Here is a 17,476-nt window from a genome sequence, read left to right as displayed (position 1 = left end):
ATTTGTGAAGTCCTCACTATTCAAAAATGTCCTCTCTTATGTAGTGAAACTTGTTGAACCAATAGTGAGCTTTAGTAGTTTAGAAGCCATGAAACAAACATGGGTTTATGTAGGCCTATGCCATATTTTAGAGACAAATTTGTACTTTGTCACAAACTGACACAACCAACATTCAGTGATTTTTGTTATTATTTGTAGATGCCGTATTGTAAGAACATTTTCAGTTATAGTTAGGTTATAGCTGCTATATATGAAAATAGTTTTTTGAATGGATAAATGTAAGTAAATCTGCAGTGTTGAGGAAAGTTACTTTTAAAAGTAATGCATTACAATATTGTTACTGCTGCCTAAAATGCGTTACATTTTTAAATCAGGGCACGTCTTGCTGGTTAATATAAGTTATATTTTTGGCAAATGCCAAAGCACTTTCAGACCAAAATCCTCGGGCTGAAGGAAATGTCAATTCAAGTCTGTACAGTAGAATTCAGAAAAAAGTTTAACACTCTTCAACAAAAAAACAAACATTAGTTTATCTTAAGTAATTTTTGCTTATTAGTATGGTTGAATTGGATCATCAAAGATCAGGAGAAAAGACACTGGTTAAAAAAATGGGATTAAATAGATAAAGGATATTTGTGTTTAACATTACATTTTGACATTACATAGAGTTGCATTTAACTGTTTGTATTAATTTTGAGTAACATATCTTGTAAATTAAAAAGTAACGTGTTACCTTACTAGTTATTTGGGGAGGGGGGATGAAATCCTATTACGTAACTCGCGTTACCCTAAACACTGGAATGTTAGGTTAAGAAGATCAACAATACTCCGTATTAAAATCAATAATTCAATGGAAATTCTCCACTTTAGTAGAAAAAAAAAATATGTTTGTGTTGCATTCAGAGCTATATTGTTGCATGCTTATTTTATATTGGTTTTGAAGAAGGAAGCAAAAGAATCTCCGACCTGTTCCAGAGTAACGCAACAGGATCTGATACTTTTATGGCTTGTAATGCAGTTTTCTGATCCATCCTCCCAACCCCTCAGAATGGCTTCTATGTTACAGACATGTACTATATGGCCTTGTATTGAACTGACGAATTACTTTTAGATGGATAATGATGTCTTCAGTCTGTATAACACTATACAGTATGTACAGTGTATATATATACAGTAATACAGGGGTCACCAGACTTGGTCCTGGAGGGCTGGTGTCCAGTAGTGCTCCAACTTGCCTAAACACACCTGCCTGGAAGTTTCAAGTATCCTGAAACTTCAGGTGCGTTTGATTAATGTTGGAGGGTGAACCCTGCAGTAAATGTACTATAATGTGCACACTATCAGTCTGAGCATTATTTGTGCAGTCTAAATTATTTTGGCCAGTGGTTTAAATATCAACATGTCGAAGTGGTATACATCTGGTTGTTGTGTAGATGATGCAGTTTATCACCTGTTGACTATGTGAATTAGTAGTACCTGTATAAAATGAAGCAAATCTCAATCAACTCTGTAGCTGAACCATTCTGGGGTGCGTTTCCCAAATGCAACTATGGCCACAAGTTCCGCCATTACCAATGGAGTTTGTTGGAACTTACCACCATAGTTGGCTAACGATGCTTTTGGGAAACGCACCCATGTTGTGTTGAACTACTGTGGTTCATTCTTTCTTTGTGATAGTCTAGTCCTGTTTAAGGAATTGATACAACAGAGGTATGGAGCTTCCAGTGTTGCTTTTCACTACCCCAGCTTGTGGTGATTTGGTTCCCTGCTTTTTATCTTGACTCTCTAACAATTCTGCTATTGTTGTAACATGCAAGCCTTCCCATAATGCTAAGCTTAATATAACAATTCTGCTATTGTTGTAACATGCAAACCTTCCCATACTGCTAAGCTTAAACACACACACACACACACACACACACACAAACATATATATATATATACGTGTACGTGTATACATCTCAGAGCAAGAACTCGTAAATCTGGTTCACTCCATGAGGATGAGATGCACTATAGTACTTAAAGTGATAGTTCACCCAAAAATGAAACTTACATCATTAATGACTCACCCTCATGTCGTTCCAAACCCTAAAGACCTCCGTTCATGTTCGGAATACAGTTTACATCAGAGGGTCAGTTAGAATTTCTTGAAGCATCGAAAATACATTTTGGTCCAAAAATAACAAAAACTACGACTTTATTCAGCATTGTCTTCTCTTCTGGGTCGGTTGTGAGCGTGTTCTAGTGATGTGTCGTTCTTGAACGATTTGTTCATTTTGAATGAATCTTTAATGTGACTCGGGAAGAACGGGTCGTCTCGGGGTGTGATTCATTCAGTCGCGCATGCACAATATTCTATAGGTTCTGTTCCGCTAGTAGTAATTCACCTGTGTCAGTCAATGCAGTCTTGAGCCAGAAAGAGAATTGATTAGTTCATAGTTCAGGTCTATCGGGTTTTTGACTCGTTCCTTAATCACGTGACAGACCCATACAGTAAACCAATGCAATCTGAGCCGTAAAGAGAATTGATTAGTTCATCTCATGAGTCTTTCGGGTCGATTCGTTCCTTAATCACGTGACAGACCCATGCGCTATTTCTGACATTTCTGTCACTGTGTTTTTGTTACTGTTTCTTCAGGATCTGTGGTGTAATTATTTTATAAATAAATAAAACCCTGTTATAAATAAAATATTGATTAATTAGTCTTTTTGACTGTCTATCAGTAAATAAACACTAGGCTATATAATAATATAATAATCAATACAAAGTATTTATAGCCTATAGTTTGTTCATTTTTAATCCATGATTAAGGAATGACTTGAACCCGAAGACTTGTCAGACAAGAGGTGAGGTGAGCTAATCACAGACTGAAGACCCAGGTAAAAAAATAATTAATATTTTCTGTATCTTATAGCATTTTAGTGTTGTATTGTTTGTAGTGTGATCAACGTTTGCTTAAGTACTAGATTTGTTGGGGAAGTCACACGTAACATTTTAATTACATTTTGCTAAAATGAACGAAATGACTCGAAAAAAGATTCGTTCATTTTGCTGAACGAGACACAAAAGTCAGAGTCGGTAAAATGATCCGAACTTCCCATCACTATGAACTTCCCAAGTTCGGTTCTTTTCGGCAAACCGGTTCTTTCGGGCAGTTCGATTCAATAAACGGGTTGAGAAAAAAAACGGTTCACCAGTTCTTTTGCGCTCGACGTAATGGCCTCATTAGCAAATCAGAATCAGTTCAGGATCAATCACCAAAGGCACCAGTTCGGTTCAGACGGGCTGTGTGTCAGTCTGCTTCATGCTGAAACACGCACACGCAGTATCCATAGACTGTATAAAAACATGGACGTAGTGTCCGTGACGTCACCCGTGGACTCCTGAAAAGAGTTTTTGAAGCCTAAAGTGTGTAGAGCGGGCCGTCGCCATCTTGGCAGCGCGTCACCGCGCGACTCTCCCGGACAATCAAAAATGGGCAAAAAGGCGGGAGCTAGTTGCTGTAGCCACACCCACCTAGCGCGACGGCAGTGTCAGCAGCGGCAATCCACCTGTCACTCAAGTGGCTTCGCCCTTAATTATGCAGAACTTTAAGTCTTAATATAATTTAAACGGATGAGTTATAAAAAAAATTCACCCCCCTCACAGTTGTCATGAAGGGCAAAATTAGCTTTTTAGACCAAAATCATTTTTTGAACCAGGCTGTAAACATGTGTTTTCCTGCTGTAAAGTTGGGCATTTTAACATGGGGAGTCTATGGGACTGACTCCCTTTTGCAGCCAGCCTCAAGCGGCCAGTCGATGAATTGCAGTTTTAGTCACTTCCTTATTGGCCTCACGGGAGAGAGCGCGAGGTTGGCGCTCGGCAGTATCATCAGCTCCTCGGTTCTCGAATCGGACGCGTCCGACAGAAACGGTTCATTACTCGAGAACGAGTCAATCTTTCGTTCGTTATCAGGCTCGGCTCGGTGTTCATCTTCAGTTCTCTCTTCCCAGCAATTCAGTCAGCGTACTGTTTGAGTAAATGGATTACTCCGGGATATGGTTTATTTTGATGGTTAATTGTGTCAACCACATTAAAAAAGTTAACATCTTAAGTCATTTGTGGATTAATACTTAATGGAGACGCGAACAGTTTCAAACGATTCAGTTCGATTTGGTGAACTGGTTCAACCGGTTCATTAAGAAGAACCGGTTAAATCGAATGATTCGTTCGTGTACCAGATATCACTACACTGCAGCGAACGCTCTCACAACAGACCCGGAAAAGAAGACAATGCTAGATAAAGTCGTAGTTTTTGTTATTTTGGACCAAAATTTATTTTCGATGCTTCAAGAAATTCTAACTGACCCTCTGATGTCACATGGACTACTTTGATGATGTTTTTATAACCTTTCTGGACATGGACACACACTTTCAATGGAGGGACAGAAAGCTCTCGGACTAAATCTAAAATATCTTAAAAGGTACATAACATACACAGTTTCACCTAATCTCATGTTAATCTTGAGTACGAGTAGTACTGCATCCTTCATATATCCAAAAAGTCTTTAGTTTTATCATATTTATAAAAGAAAAATAAAGCTTTCCGATTCTTTGCAGAAAAAGCTGAGCTCCTGGAGGCGTGCCATTGGCGGAGCTATAATACTGATGTTTCGTGTTGTTTCCATTAACAACTGATTTCCAACAAAATACAGAAATCTGATGCAATTGTACTTAATGAATGGGGTCTTTTATCACAGGGACGGCTCCATGTTTTAAATAGCAAACGATGTGCAAATCCAGCGTCGACTTGGGCCTTGTTTATAAACATTTGTCACTCAAATGAATTGAACACACAAACGCACTTGCTACACTCCGTTGCTGCCCCGGAAAAAACAGACTTACAGCATCCACTGCTTATGTAACGCTGGGTTCTTGGGGAAGCTGAACATGGTAAACTTGAGCATTCTTGAGCAAATCTTATGCAGTGCGGGCGCGCTTTTCCGGGAAAAATGCTCATATATAAGGACTTCTGTTCTTGTCTACGTCATTAGATCCATGATAGAAAAAAAAACAGCCGGAACTTATACCAACCCAGAAGTAAGATTTTCGGCACAGAAATTCTCATTAATTCATCTAAATTATTTATTAAAACTTTGGCCATGTTTAGCATGAGAATCCATCTCTTTGTCACTGTGAACAACTCTGAATACATGAAACACCATCGTCCCCAACCCCCCCCTTTTAAACTGTGTTCTGAAAATGAACGGAGGTCTTACGGGTTTGGAACGACATGAGGGTAAATCATTAATGACATAATTTTCATTTTTGGGTGAACTATCACTTTAAAGCTGCTGGTGACTACATATTAAAAGCTACCTTTTCCATTTCTGCTTGTCTAATGCCTGTGAATCTTGTTTCAGTTGCTTAGGGCATTGTTAAAACATTTACACAAGAAATTTGCTGGACATAAAAGCAGTTGAATGCCAGAAAATGGTTTTTTTTTTTGAATTTAGAATAAAGAGGCTTTACACAAATGTTAGACATAGAAATCCAATACTTTTATTTTACATTCATACATCTATATTTTACAGTAAGCTTAATGCATTTTTTTATTTAAAAAAGCCCAATCCCAAAAACAAGTCCTGAAGATGTATAGCTCACGCAATGAGTTGCATTTTTTCTTGAAGTGTGTGAAAAGCATTTATAAAGCACACATGCACACACACTCAGTCAAAAACATTCTCGCATGTTGACACACTCAAAAAGGGAAAAAAGGACACAGGTTGCCCTTCAGTTGTACCTTAGTAGAACTGGGCTGAAGGAAAAGAAATTCAGACACCATTGAGAAAGGCACCTTGAGTACACAGTGTATACACAGACAAAAAGAAGAAGAAAAAGACAATAGTATAACCTTGTAGCTTCTAGAACAACAACAAAACTGTAAACCTTCACTTGCCAAAAGAAATAAAAAGTCACGTTTCTATACAAATACATCTGAAGCAAAATATCTCCTTGGTCATAACATAGCAGTACCTTTTCTTTTTATTATTATTATTATTATAATCATTATTACTTTCGAATGCATATGTTACCATGTAATTCCAGATCGGCTCTGCCAGCAGAGAGCAATCTTGATGTAAAGTAATTACACTTTGTCACAATATTTATGCAGTTGCCTACATGTTTAAAGTTTATCAGTGGCAACCCACCTCATGCATGTTTTTCCATTTGAGAGAGCAGCCATTATTCTCAAAAGTACACGACAAAAACCAAGTAAGATATTCAATGCTATAGTCACAGTTAGGAGTTCCTCTTACAAGACAGAGGTTGTCCAACATAGTGTAACCTGTACATATACATATATATATATATATATATATACATATACATATACATATACATATACACATATATATATATATATATATATATACACATATACATATACACATATATATATATATATATATATATATATATACATATACATATATATATATATATACATATACATATACATATATATATACATATATATATATATATACATATATATAATATAAAATCTATAGATACACAAATCTTTGCTTTGCTGGAAATGTGTTTGACTTAAAATATTCCAACCTCAATCGAAATCCCCAATACCTTCAGAAAAGTTTTTTGTTTCCCTTTTTTTTTTTTTCGTTAGAAAATACTGTATTTTCAAAAACCGGATTTAAATGTTTTACATTCCATCCTTCTTCCAACAAAATAAAGCTTTTTTAGTAACTCAAAATGTAAAAACGCTCCCAACATTAATATATATATATAATATATATTATATGTGTGTGTAAATATAAACAATAAAGTGACTACAAGAGACCAAATTGTGGTTCTATGTTCAAATGTAGAGGAAACCCGTTTAGACTGGCATTTTCTTGCCAGTGTTTTTTTGTTTTTTTTTCTTGTCCGATTAACACAGTGTGGCACTAAAATTTAGAATGATTGTACAAGTCAGGTCATATAATGCCATGGTCAGGTCTGCCCCTAAGTGCCTTCTCAGCATGCCTTGGTTAAGTCGGTCGGTAGGTCTGTCGAGGACATGCGATACTGGATCTTGGTATTGGTGATTGCGCCGTGCTTCTGCCGCAGGTGTAACCGCAGCTGACTCTTGTGGCGAAAATGCAAGTTGCATTTCTCACACTGAAAAGCAAATGAACATCGTTTAGGGTGAGGATGAACACTTTTGCACTTTACAGATCGAGTTATGCTATCACTCTGTATGTGCTTACATGATAGGGCTTTTCTCCCGTGTGTATCCGCAGGTGACTTTTCAGCGTCTGCAGATGGCGGAAACGAGTGCCACAGATCTCGCATGGATATGGCTTCTCTCCGGTATGAATCAGAACGTGAGCCCGAAGGTGAGCAACCTATGAAAAGAGGTCATGTTAGTCTTACAAATGTCTTTTTCTATATCTGTGCAACTGACTGAAACTCGAAGTACTCACTTGAACAAATCTAGCGCCGCATGTCTCGCACTTGTATGGCTTTTCTCCTGAGTGAATTCGTGTGTGGGTTTTGAGGTTAGCTGGTCTGTTGAACTGAGCCCCGCAGATATTGCATCTATACGGTTTCTCTCCTGCAGCACAAATGAAAGGAGGTTAAGCAAATCATCGAAGGTTGCAGCCAAAAATGACATTTGTAGCAGCGGTTGTTTATTTTTACCGGTGTGAACGGTTTTGTGACTGGCAAGGTTTCCCTTGTAGCGGAATGCTGCTTGGCAACGGTCACATTTGTATGGCTTGTCACTGTGGACCTGAAGCGTGTGGCGTTTCAAGGCTTCCTCCTCTGCAAACTTGGAGTCGCATTCATTACAGAAGTATGTTCCATTTTCTGTGAGGCAAAAGGAGAAATGGTTTTAGGTTTGTTTTGGAAGATGCAAACAGTTTTTTAGGAAACTATTTAGAAAAGTCTCTCACCACAACTGGAATCGGAGTACTCCGATTGCATTTCAGACATCTCCTCGGCCAGACGTGAGGCGGACGTGTTGGGACAGACGTCAGAGTGCTGTGGAGACTGAGAGCCACAGGACGAGCATTTTAGATGGCTCATATAGAGAGAAGAGTGGCTGTCGCTGTTCCTCTGCGACCCCTCTAGAGTTCTGCTGAGGAAAACACCACATTTTAGGTCTGCAGGGAAATTCATTCTAATTTTTGTAGGATATTGAATGAATTTCACACATTCCTGCTAAGAGGTAAATCCTCTGTGTGCTTTAAGAGGATTGGAATGGATGAAGAAAAATTCAATCTGGCTTTGTGGAGGTGGTGGGTGGAGAACTGTTCCACAAAATACTGAAAACCCTGCAATTCTGAACTTTATTTCATTAGGAAACGAGATCTTCTAATCGGTTTCTGTACACAGAGGATGACACATTTTCGGCTGTTTGAGAGAGTCAGATTTCCTTCGGAAAAACTCACCTGTTGATTATGTTGTTGAGGCGACTGGCTTGAGGCGCTGTGAAGTCCTCGCCTTGCTCGCTGATCTTTGTTGCCGCCTTCGAGTCGGGATGTTCAGAATCAACATGGTGAAGAAAGGCAGACAAGCCGGGTCTCTGCGGGGAGTGCCTTCCAGGGTCACGAGGACTGGTCTCCTCCTCCTTGGAGCTCTGATTGAGAACAATGAATTTGTATTTCTTCCAGTTACGAGCTTTAGGGTCTTGAGTACTTTGAGAGGTTGGAGGTTGCGAGGACTGTGCCAGGGTGGCGTTTTTGCTGCTGCTCGATTCCGTTGGGGAATTGGGCTGGCAGTCTGATTTGAGGGGGCTCTGAGGACTGCTCATCAAGGTTTTGCGTCCATTAGAGGATATTCCCATGGAGTAGTGTTGGTGGCTCAAATGCTCCTCTGCCAGGGAACTTTGTTCTTTCCCAGTCTCCCTCTGCTGCTGCTCCTGGGCCAGGCTGGTGAATCCGTGTTTTCTGGAGCTCATCCCAATCGAATGGACCACTCCCTCCAAAGTTTCCCGTTTCATTTCCTCATCCCTTCCCAGCTCTCTCGAGTAAGAACTGGCATGGCAAGCAGTTGAGCTCCCGCCGGTAGCGCTACGGGTGAAATCGGCCAGCACGGGGTTGTTGCCATCAACTGGCGAGCAGTGTTTGTGATGGATGATGCCTCCCTTTGAGAAATCTGAGAATGTGTTTTTGGTATCTGTCAGCTTGCAAAGAGGAAAGGGAAAACCTTGCATGGGAAATTGGCTGTAAAGGTACGAGCTGTTAGGAGCGTTGACCCCATTAAACATGCAGACACCATAGGGTCTCCCATCTCTGAAAGTCGCTGCCCGTCCAGGAACGTTTTCCAGCACCTCATGGGGTCTGTAACTGTGAACGTCTTGAGGTAAAAGCAGGGGGCTGACCAGAAAGTCCTCTCTGGGAAGTTTGATGGAGGAGTCACTGCATGGAAATATGGAGCAAATTTAAAACATCTGCTTACTGCCATTCAAGTATAGCACTTTTAACTTAGCATGTTGTATAATTAAGGACTTAGGTTAAATTTATGAATGCAGGAAAATATACCTGGACTTTATGAATCTGTGGCAGGTGTCAACAACGTGGTCCATCTGTAAATAGATGGCTGTGTTCATGGTGGCCATGATGAGGCTCTCCTTCAGTGTGAGACGTGAAGTGTACATGAACTCCAGAAGGATTGCGAAACCCTCTGGGTCGACCTTCGGGTCCAAACTGATGGCGTTCAGGTTACATTTGTGTGAATCAGTAAAGATTGAGTAGAAGAGCCCACTGTGGAGAAATTATGATTTTAGTAAGCTTTTTGGGGTCACAAATGAACATATTTCCACTACAGGAAAGCATGCAACATATCCAAATAGTCTTCAGTTGCACCTGCATGCCATAAGGACTGTTTTGTGTGCTCGAAACTGTTGTCTGTTAACCAGAATCGTGACATCTGTAAGGATATCTCTGCAACGCAGTCGGTTCAGGTTGAGCAGAACATCACTTGCATGACGCGTGAATTGGATGCAGCTGTCGGCTGCACAAGCCATTTTTTCTAGATCTGTTAGGAAACAAAGTGAACCGTGAATGATGCAATCAGTGCTCACTGAACAACATGCGCTAAAATCAGAAAAGTTGGGTATTATTCTTACATCACAGAAATCTTTGAAGCTCATATTAGCTGTTTAAAAACTTCGGAAATAAAGGCAATGCTGTTATTCTTTTGCTTTTTTTAGGAAGGTATGTCAAAACATCTATAAAGAATATAGTTTTAATCCTGTTATGCATCAAACATTTGTCAAAGTGTATATCCTCTGCTTTTCTTTTGACAAAGGAACACAAAAGGAGACGTTATGGAGAATGACAGCCTCAGTCGCCATTCACTTTTGTTGCAACTTTTTTTTTTGGATACAATAAAGGTGAATGGTGACTGAGGCTGTCATTCTGCCTGACATGTCCTTTTATGTTCCACTGAAGAAAGAAAATAATTAGGGTTTGAAACAACACGATGGTGAGTAAATGATGACAGACTTATCATTTATGGGTGAACTATCCCTTTAATCTGAAAATCAATTACTTGTATAACTCTCAAAGATGCCGCCAAATTTCCCCCTCTCTCCGGTAGGTGGCGACAAATGATGCAAATATTTAGTTAGAGAACTGACGTCCATCCACGTGCAATCCTGTCAGGTCTGAAAATCCTTATCCTTCAACTTCACAGTTGTAATTAACTTTTATGCACTTTGCTAGCTAGTCACAGAAAAGGTATATTAATCTTATAAAGTACCAAGTTCACTGAAATGTGCACTTACACATTTCTTGCCTTAAGAAAATTGCTTCTTTTCCTGCGATTTTAAAGTTTTTATGTGTGGAGAATAAACTAGAATGAGTCATGGGAAAATGTCGTTAGGCTGTTTATTGCAGTAATGTGGACCGATACACTTCACTATTGAGGAATGAGTGTAATAACACAGACTAAGTGGAATAGTCAACAAACACATCCCAAAGAATGATATAGCCTATGTTAATACTGTAGAAGAGTTTATATCTTTAATAGATTAGATTAGTTGTGACAAAACATTTTCTGTTTCCTAAAAAACAGATAATGAACGATTCACCTCAGACGATTCTCCCAGCCACATATGGCGCCCTGACACAAATATAGTTTCACTGGACGCCTTTAAATAGGCGAACATTTCTCACATGTTGAACATTCAGTATTGGAGATTCTGTTTCCATTTGAGCCTACATAACATCAATATCCCCGACCGCGCGCTGTCATGGTGCCAAAGCAGCTTAATCAGCCTATGACTCTTGTAATGCTCTTGTGTGAGGAGGCAAACGCGCAGATGACCGCGAAAGGGATCGGGATTTTAACCACTGGACAAACAAATACAAATCACACACATACACTCAGAACCCCACCATGACACCTGAATACACCAGCTCTTCAGAACCCCTCTGACCCGAAGAACTTTTGTAGCCACTTTGATTTAATGTTCTGAACAGCTAGTTTTATTCCGTCAGTTCTATAAGAATTCTAAAGTTTTACATCCACGAGATGTCACCCAGAGACCGTTTTGACGTTAAGCGACCCAAAACGACTCCGAGAACACCTGCAACTCGCATATCAAGTCACATTTGGCAATTTCGCCGGCATTTGGCGATCTTAAATCACTATGAGCGTATAAAGAACCTCAACTTCTCACGAACACAGAAAAGTATCACATGGCAGAGCACACGCGCTCTCTGTTGAGCTCTTTTTTTCTTTTTTGTCTGGCATTCTTGCTCTTACTTTCCATCTTATTAAGCGTTAAATCTTATTTAAGCCTACTTTTACGCTATGTAACTGAACGCCATTAAATGTGCTTTAAGAATCCAGGAATAGAGCCCGATCCACAACACGCAAACAGCGGACAGAGATTTACGAGCCATCGCTCAGTGCCAAGCAGCACTTTAAATATCTATTTTTTTCACAGTTTTTTTTTAAATCTAATGTCTGTTCATCATGTATACATCTTTCTAATATGCTGCATTTCCGGCGAGAACATTACAACTTTTTCGAAATGAAACACAAATAACAAATGGCTATATATACACACACATTTAAAATGAAAACACGAGTAGTGAAACTTGTGCAGGTCTGCTGCGCTCGTGCTGTTGTTACAAGTGACAGCTACCGCAGAACGATACAAACTTTTCTATTGCATCTCTACTGCCAAACACTGGCAGATTTCGCTGAAATATTATAAAATGTAACGCTCCATGCAATTTTACCAAAAAACAATAATGACAATATCATTGGCGACATTAATGGGTCTCTGCACTACAGAAGAAAAACATAAATAAAGAAAAAAACAAATGACAAACACATGCTCAACGACTGTACAACCAAATCAGAAACCATCTCTAAGCTTGGGATGTGATTTATACCAGCATATACGCACTGAAAACACAAAGTACACGGCTTCTGGCACAGGACAACAAAACCAGAACGTCTAGAGAAAGAGCGAGAGAGAGCGCAAACTCCGGTTTCCGAGCGAACTCTGGGTTTTAAAACATGCATTGAGATAAACAGAGTGAAATCTTCGGGTGCCTCGGTTAACGCTTTTATATTTGAATTAGACCACGTAATGCACAGTCTCTGGTTTATAATCATAACCCCCATGTGCTATTTAGTCAACTTTGAAAGCTGTCTTGTGCGGGGGAAATAAAATCCGCGCACCGCGTCTGAATTTCCACTCATCTGATGCCTGCACATACTATTTACAACCCAACGATCCCGCAGTAAGGACTGACAGAGCAGTGTGGTTCATGCAGGACGACCTAAACTGTCAAAAGAATTTCCACTAAGACAGACCCACTACATAAACACTCAGTTCTGAAAACTGTCCGCAAAAACACCCTAAAAATCAGCCGAGATAAACATTTAAACATAAAATCCAATAAAACAGCCTAATGAACATGTGTGAGTAATGGCAACAACGCGCCAGAGGAAAAGAATGTAAAAAAAATCACCTGGTAGTGCTTTCCTAGAAACTTCTTGCATCACCACTTCTAAGAACCCCAGTTCTAAGAATCAGGAGAGCTCAATTCTCGGAATTTGAGCTGGCGACCATACCATTTTTAGAGGACAGGGGAGTGTGATATTTTTCCTTAAGTTCGTATTTCTTCACTCATTGTCAATATTTTTAATTCACACTGTAACACTTTAATAATTAACTACAATGTTTTTTAATTCGACGTCTTAAATGTAATTTAAAGCACAGAGTTAGCGTTATGATCGAGAAAAATAGTTGCAGTCGGTGTTTAATTCCTCCTTCCTCATGGACGCGTCCAGACCGAGACGGTCACGTGGCCAGAGAAAGTGGCTTACGTACGTTGTCTCTTTAGCCCAGCCTCAAAATACTCAGAACTAATTTGCTATTCCATGACATAAGCAAAGTGTCCATTCGTTGCCTTTCCCTGTATTAAACCCACGGCCATAACCTAGTCTATACAGAACATATCTGGAGCGCTTATTCACACGGACACATTTTGTTTTTTTTTTATTGTTTTTCTTTTTTCAGCGATATTTTGTCTCCCTAACATGTTATCTCTTCAGTGCCGTGGACCTGCTGGCCAGTGTACATTAATGGTTTGTTTCACCGGGATTATATATACGAACATTGATACATTGTGCTTGAATACTGGCTTTATTTCATCTGGAATTTCGTGAATTTATTATATATACATATATTTACTTTGATTCTAATTGCTTTGTTCTCGTCGTGGTTTGTCTGGCACATGTGTATATAGCCGGTAGTAGGATACTGACGAACTGCCCTTAGTAACGATTATCTAGTAGATTACATGTCGATAAATGTGTTTGGAAATCGATTTAAGTAATTGTGCTTGAGAGGAATATTGATGAATACTTCTTAAAGCCCTGTTAATAGGCACTTCGTTTCGGAATTGTGCAATATTAATGGTTTAAGTGTCAGGATAAAGCCGAGTTGAAAGTAGAATAAATATTACAGCAGCGGTACACGAGCGCTTAGTCTTGTAAAGATGCCAGTGACAGGCAGCGATTGACTGACGAATTAATCTCATTCTTACGCACAGCTCCGCATTACTAAACCATATTTGTAGAGCCGCGCGTTCTGTAAGCATTAATTGATGTCACATTCTGTGCTGTTGAAGTATTCACATCCGTCACGCTTTAAGTCAGAAAGACAGCAGCACACAAAAGCAGCAGCTCGTACAAAACACTTGTTGTTTATATGCCCACGAATATGATGTTATTATGACTTAATTACACGTGGTGCGGCTGCTTTAGTTTTTATAAACTACGTTGTGCTTTATTATGTTCCGAGCATATGCTGAATATAATTTCCAAAACTATTCTTTAAAAGTATCGAAACTTATATGGCCGCTTGAACGCATCAATTGAAGTTAACCTGCGAATGTTCACAGGTTTACCTCAGGCCGCCGTTTAGCCTTTAGGTCACACGCGTTCTTTTCAAGAGAATGCTGCAAACATAAAAGAATTAAAAGTAACAAAATCTTTTGCATATCCTGACACACTTTTCAAAGTTTTACTCGTCTCTTTTAAGTTAATGCCATATACCGTCGTTTATTCCGTCATCTTGTGAGACTGTGTTTTTAAGAAGCATCTGTCAGAAAGCATAAGGAGGAGACGACATGTCTGTTTTTCTTTAGTATATTCTCTTCCTCTTGCGAACACGTTTCTCTCTTTTTTTCCCCCTCGCATGTACTGAACGCGTACAGTCAGTTCTGGTCCAAACGCACGTCAGGCGTCCTGTTTTTCATCCAACTGCAGAAAACACTCGCAAAATCTCTGTGAAGCCTCTTTAAAAGTCTACGACGGTATCTGAGTTTTCACATTCAGAGACAGCAGTAGTTAAACTGCATCGCTTGAGACACAATATCATCTCATCAGAATCCCTGATTTAAATTTTTTTTAAATAAAACAAAATGGTTAAATTGACCCATCGGATTGAGTGAATAAACAGCGGTCAACATGATTGATGGTTATAGGCTACGTCCGTTATTCAAAGTTCGTTTAACACAGACTTCGATGTTCGTGTGAAAAATAGACACTTCTGTTTTTAGCACACATTTTTACCATTAGCCTTTATTTGAGCAGATATTGTTTTTGATGATTAATTACATGTTCTTACTCTCAGGTGATTTATTAGTAAGGTAAAGTGTTGAATAATACTGTTAAACAACATGAACTTAATATGTGAATATACCCTGGGGCAGTTTATAATCTTACATTGTTATTGCTACTGCAATTTATTATATTAGTATGTAATATATGTAACGTGGATTCTGGAATTCAAGGAACTTTTCCGCTGGGTTGTACATTTTGGCTGGCTTGTAGTTTTGGAATTTGTTTTGCTCTGGACATTTTTACATCTCAGGCCTGTTTGCAGCAGAGCACAGGGAGTAGATTTCGAAAGGATGTTCTTTCATGCTGGTGTGTCAGCATGAGTTTACATTAGAGTCGTGATGAAGATTGCTTGTAAAATTGTTGCTGTGGAAAAACGATCAAAATTAACTGCGCAGAACAAGTTTTATTCTATTAAAAGCTTTTTTTCCTGCTCCACATTGATTTGGTCTTTTACAAAAGGTGTTTATAATAACCGTGTGTATTGTATATAGTTTTTTTAGAACTCTGGAATTCCTGTAGATTCATAATGACAATGATAATAAAATAGTTTTTACTGAAGTCTGTGATTTGCTTCTTATGTGGCATAAATGCATGTGTGGGCATTTATCTATTGAGACGTAAATACATAAGCAGACACTATGAGCTCAATATTCATAGAGGGAGGAAGAACTCACTTTTTTATTTTGACACATTTTCAATGTGTCATAATCACTTTTACTTCTGTTCTGTAAAGCTGACTGTTACTGGACAGCTCTGACCTACATATGCTAGTTTTTACATAACGCTCACCTGTTTTAAGTTTGAGCAGTCAAAAGAATTATCATCAGGATAGTTGCATGTTTTATTATTATTATTTAGCATTTCTACCTTTTAGTAGTTTCTTTTTAGTTCTTCAAGAATCACATTGAGGGGATTTGCAACAAGTAGATTTTTTTAAATATTTTTGGGCAATGCAACAAGTAGTAGTTTTATATTGTGTAACAAAATACAGTTGTAGAAAGAATGACTGAATTAAAAATCAAGCCAAATCACTGGATCTTTTTAATCTTCATTACTTTATTCACTTCAGATTCACTCGGCCAGGTTTGAAACATCGACTGCTGAGTGATTCACTTTCTGACTTGCTCACCTGGATAACTTGGTTTGTGGCTCCAGTTGGGGGGAACTGGTCCGTTCTCCCTCGAGCCGTTTATACCCTGACACAGAAGGAGCATCTGTTGGGCTGTGGTGGAAAAAAAGGAAGAATTTCAGTGCACATGTTTTCCCCCCTAACAGATTCATTGCTTTTGTCTGGGTTTAGGTGGTGCATATGTACTTTTTGCAGCCTTAATATTCTGCTGATTAATTTGTCGTCTTAAATGACAGATTAAGGCTTATTGATTCTGATGCCATGAAGACCAAAAGACACATTATATTCATATATATATATATATATATATATATATATATATATATATATATATATATATATATATAATGTCATCACATACTGGACCTTAATTTGTTATCAGTTTCATTGATGCACTTTGTCTGTTTATGACCTAACTGATTGTTGTTTACATAGGCCCTCATCCATGTAAGCAATTTATCTTTCAGCAAAAAAAATTTGATACTTAAAACTGCATGCATCAGGGCAGAAACTATATTATAAATATTTAATAAAATTGTCTTGGTAGAAAATATTATTAACAACTGTACTTAAAGGGGTTTTCTTTTTCTGCATGTGTGAAGAGGGTAAACAAATCAGAATGTAAAGTGAAGAAGATCAGGGCCCATAAGTATAAAACTTATCAGAAATACTCTTGAGCATAGTCTTAAGCTTTGACTTAAGTGTCAAAAAATTCTTAGTAAAAATTATGACATTTCTAAGAGTAGGAGACTTTTATAAAGAGGCTCAAAGCAACTTTCAGACAAGTCTAAGACTGATTCTTAAGTGTTGACTGAGGTGACACTTAAGTGTTGTGAACTAAAGGTTACAATGATGTCAATACAAAATGGCTGACCTTGACCTCTGAATCGACAAATAGTCAGCCTGCTCATATAAAGTCACAGCAGGACAACACCAATCATTTAATGTAACAACAATAAAAATCATTTAAGACAGTGAAATATTTTATATTTAAATATGTTTTTGAAATGGTTTGCTTTTAGCAAAATTATCTCAAATTATTACTGATGCATTGTTTTCTATTGGTATGTCTCCTTGTTTACCGTTTGGAGCTACGATGTGAACATAAGTTCAAGCAATGCTCCAACAACTCCAGGAAATCCACAATCCTCATAAAAGTGGTTTGTTTTTGCAATATGGTTTGGTGGTCAATTGGAAAG

General features: G+C 38.5%; 1 protein-coding gene across 5 annotated transcripts; it reads right to left on the bottom strand.

Annotated features, from left to right (window-relative positions):
* Window positions 1-6,556: 6,556 nt before the first annotated feature.
* LOC132161219 (B-cell lymphoma 6 protein homolog) lies at window positions 6,557-16,365 on the bottom strand. 5 transcript variants are annotated; one of them, XM_059571114.1, is made up of 9 exons: window positions 16,278-16,365; window positions 9,859-10,030; window positions 9,535-9,756; window positions 8,443-9,411; window positions 7,945-8,129; window positions 7,691-7,858; window positions 7,474-7,604; window positions 7,258-7,395; window positions 6,557-7,168 (listed from the first exon to the last, which is right to left on the bottom strand). In XM_059571114.1, exons 1-9 carry the CDS (start codon window positions 16,360-16,362, stop codon window positions 7,025-7,027), a joined length of 2,214 nt encoding a protein of 737 aa, XP_059427097.1. In that variant the 5' UTR covers window positions 16,363-16,365; the 3' UTR covers window positions 6,557-7,024. The 5 variants fall into 5 exon arrangements, with proteins under 5 accessions (XP_059427097.1, XP_059427098.1, XP_059427099.1 ...); XM_059571115.1 differs by having other exon boundaries at window positions 7,945-8,126; XM_059571116.1 differs by lacking the exon at window positions 16,278-16,365 and adding an exon at window positions 12,988-13,249.
* Window positions 16,366-17,476: the final 1,111 nt, after the last annotated feature.

This window comes from Carassius carassius, chromosome 17 (assembly GCF_963082965.1).
Source record: "Carassius carassius chromosome 17, fCarCar2.1, whole genome shotgun sequence".
Classification (NCBI taxonomy): Eukaryota; Metazoa; Chordata; class Actinopteri; order Cypriniformes; family Cyprinidae; genus Carassius; species Carassius carassius.
This window is presented reverse-complemented; position numbering and strand designations above follow the sequence as displayed.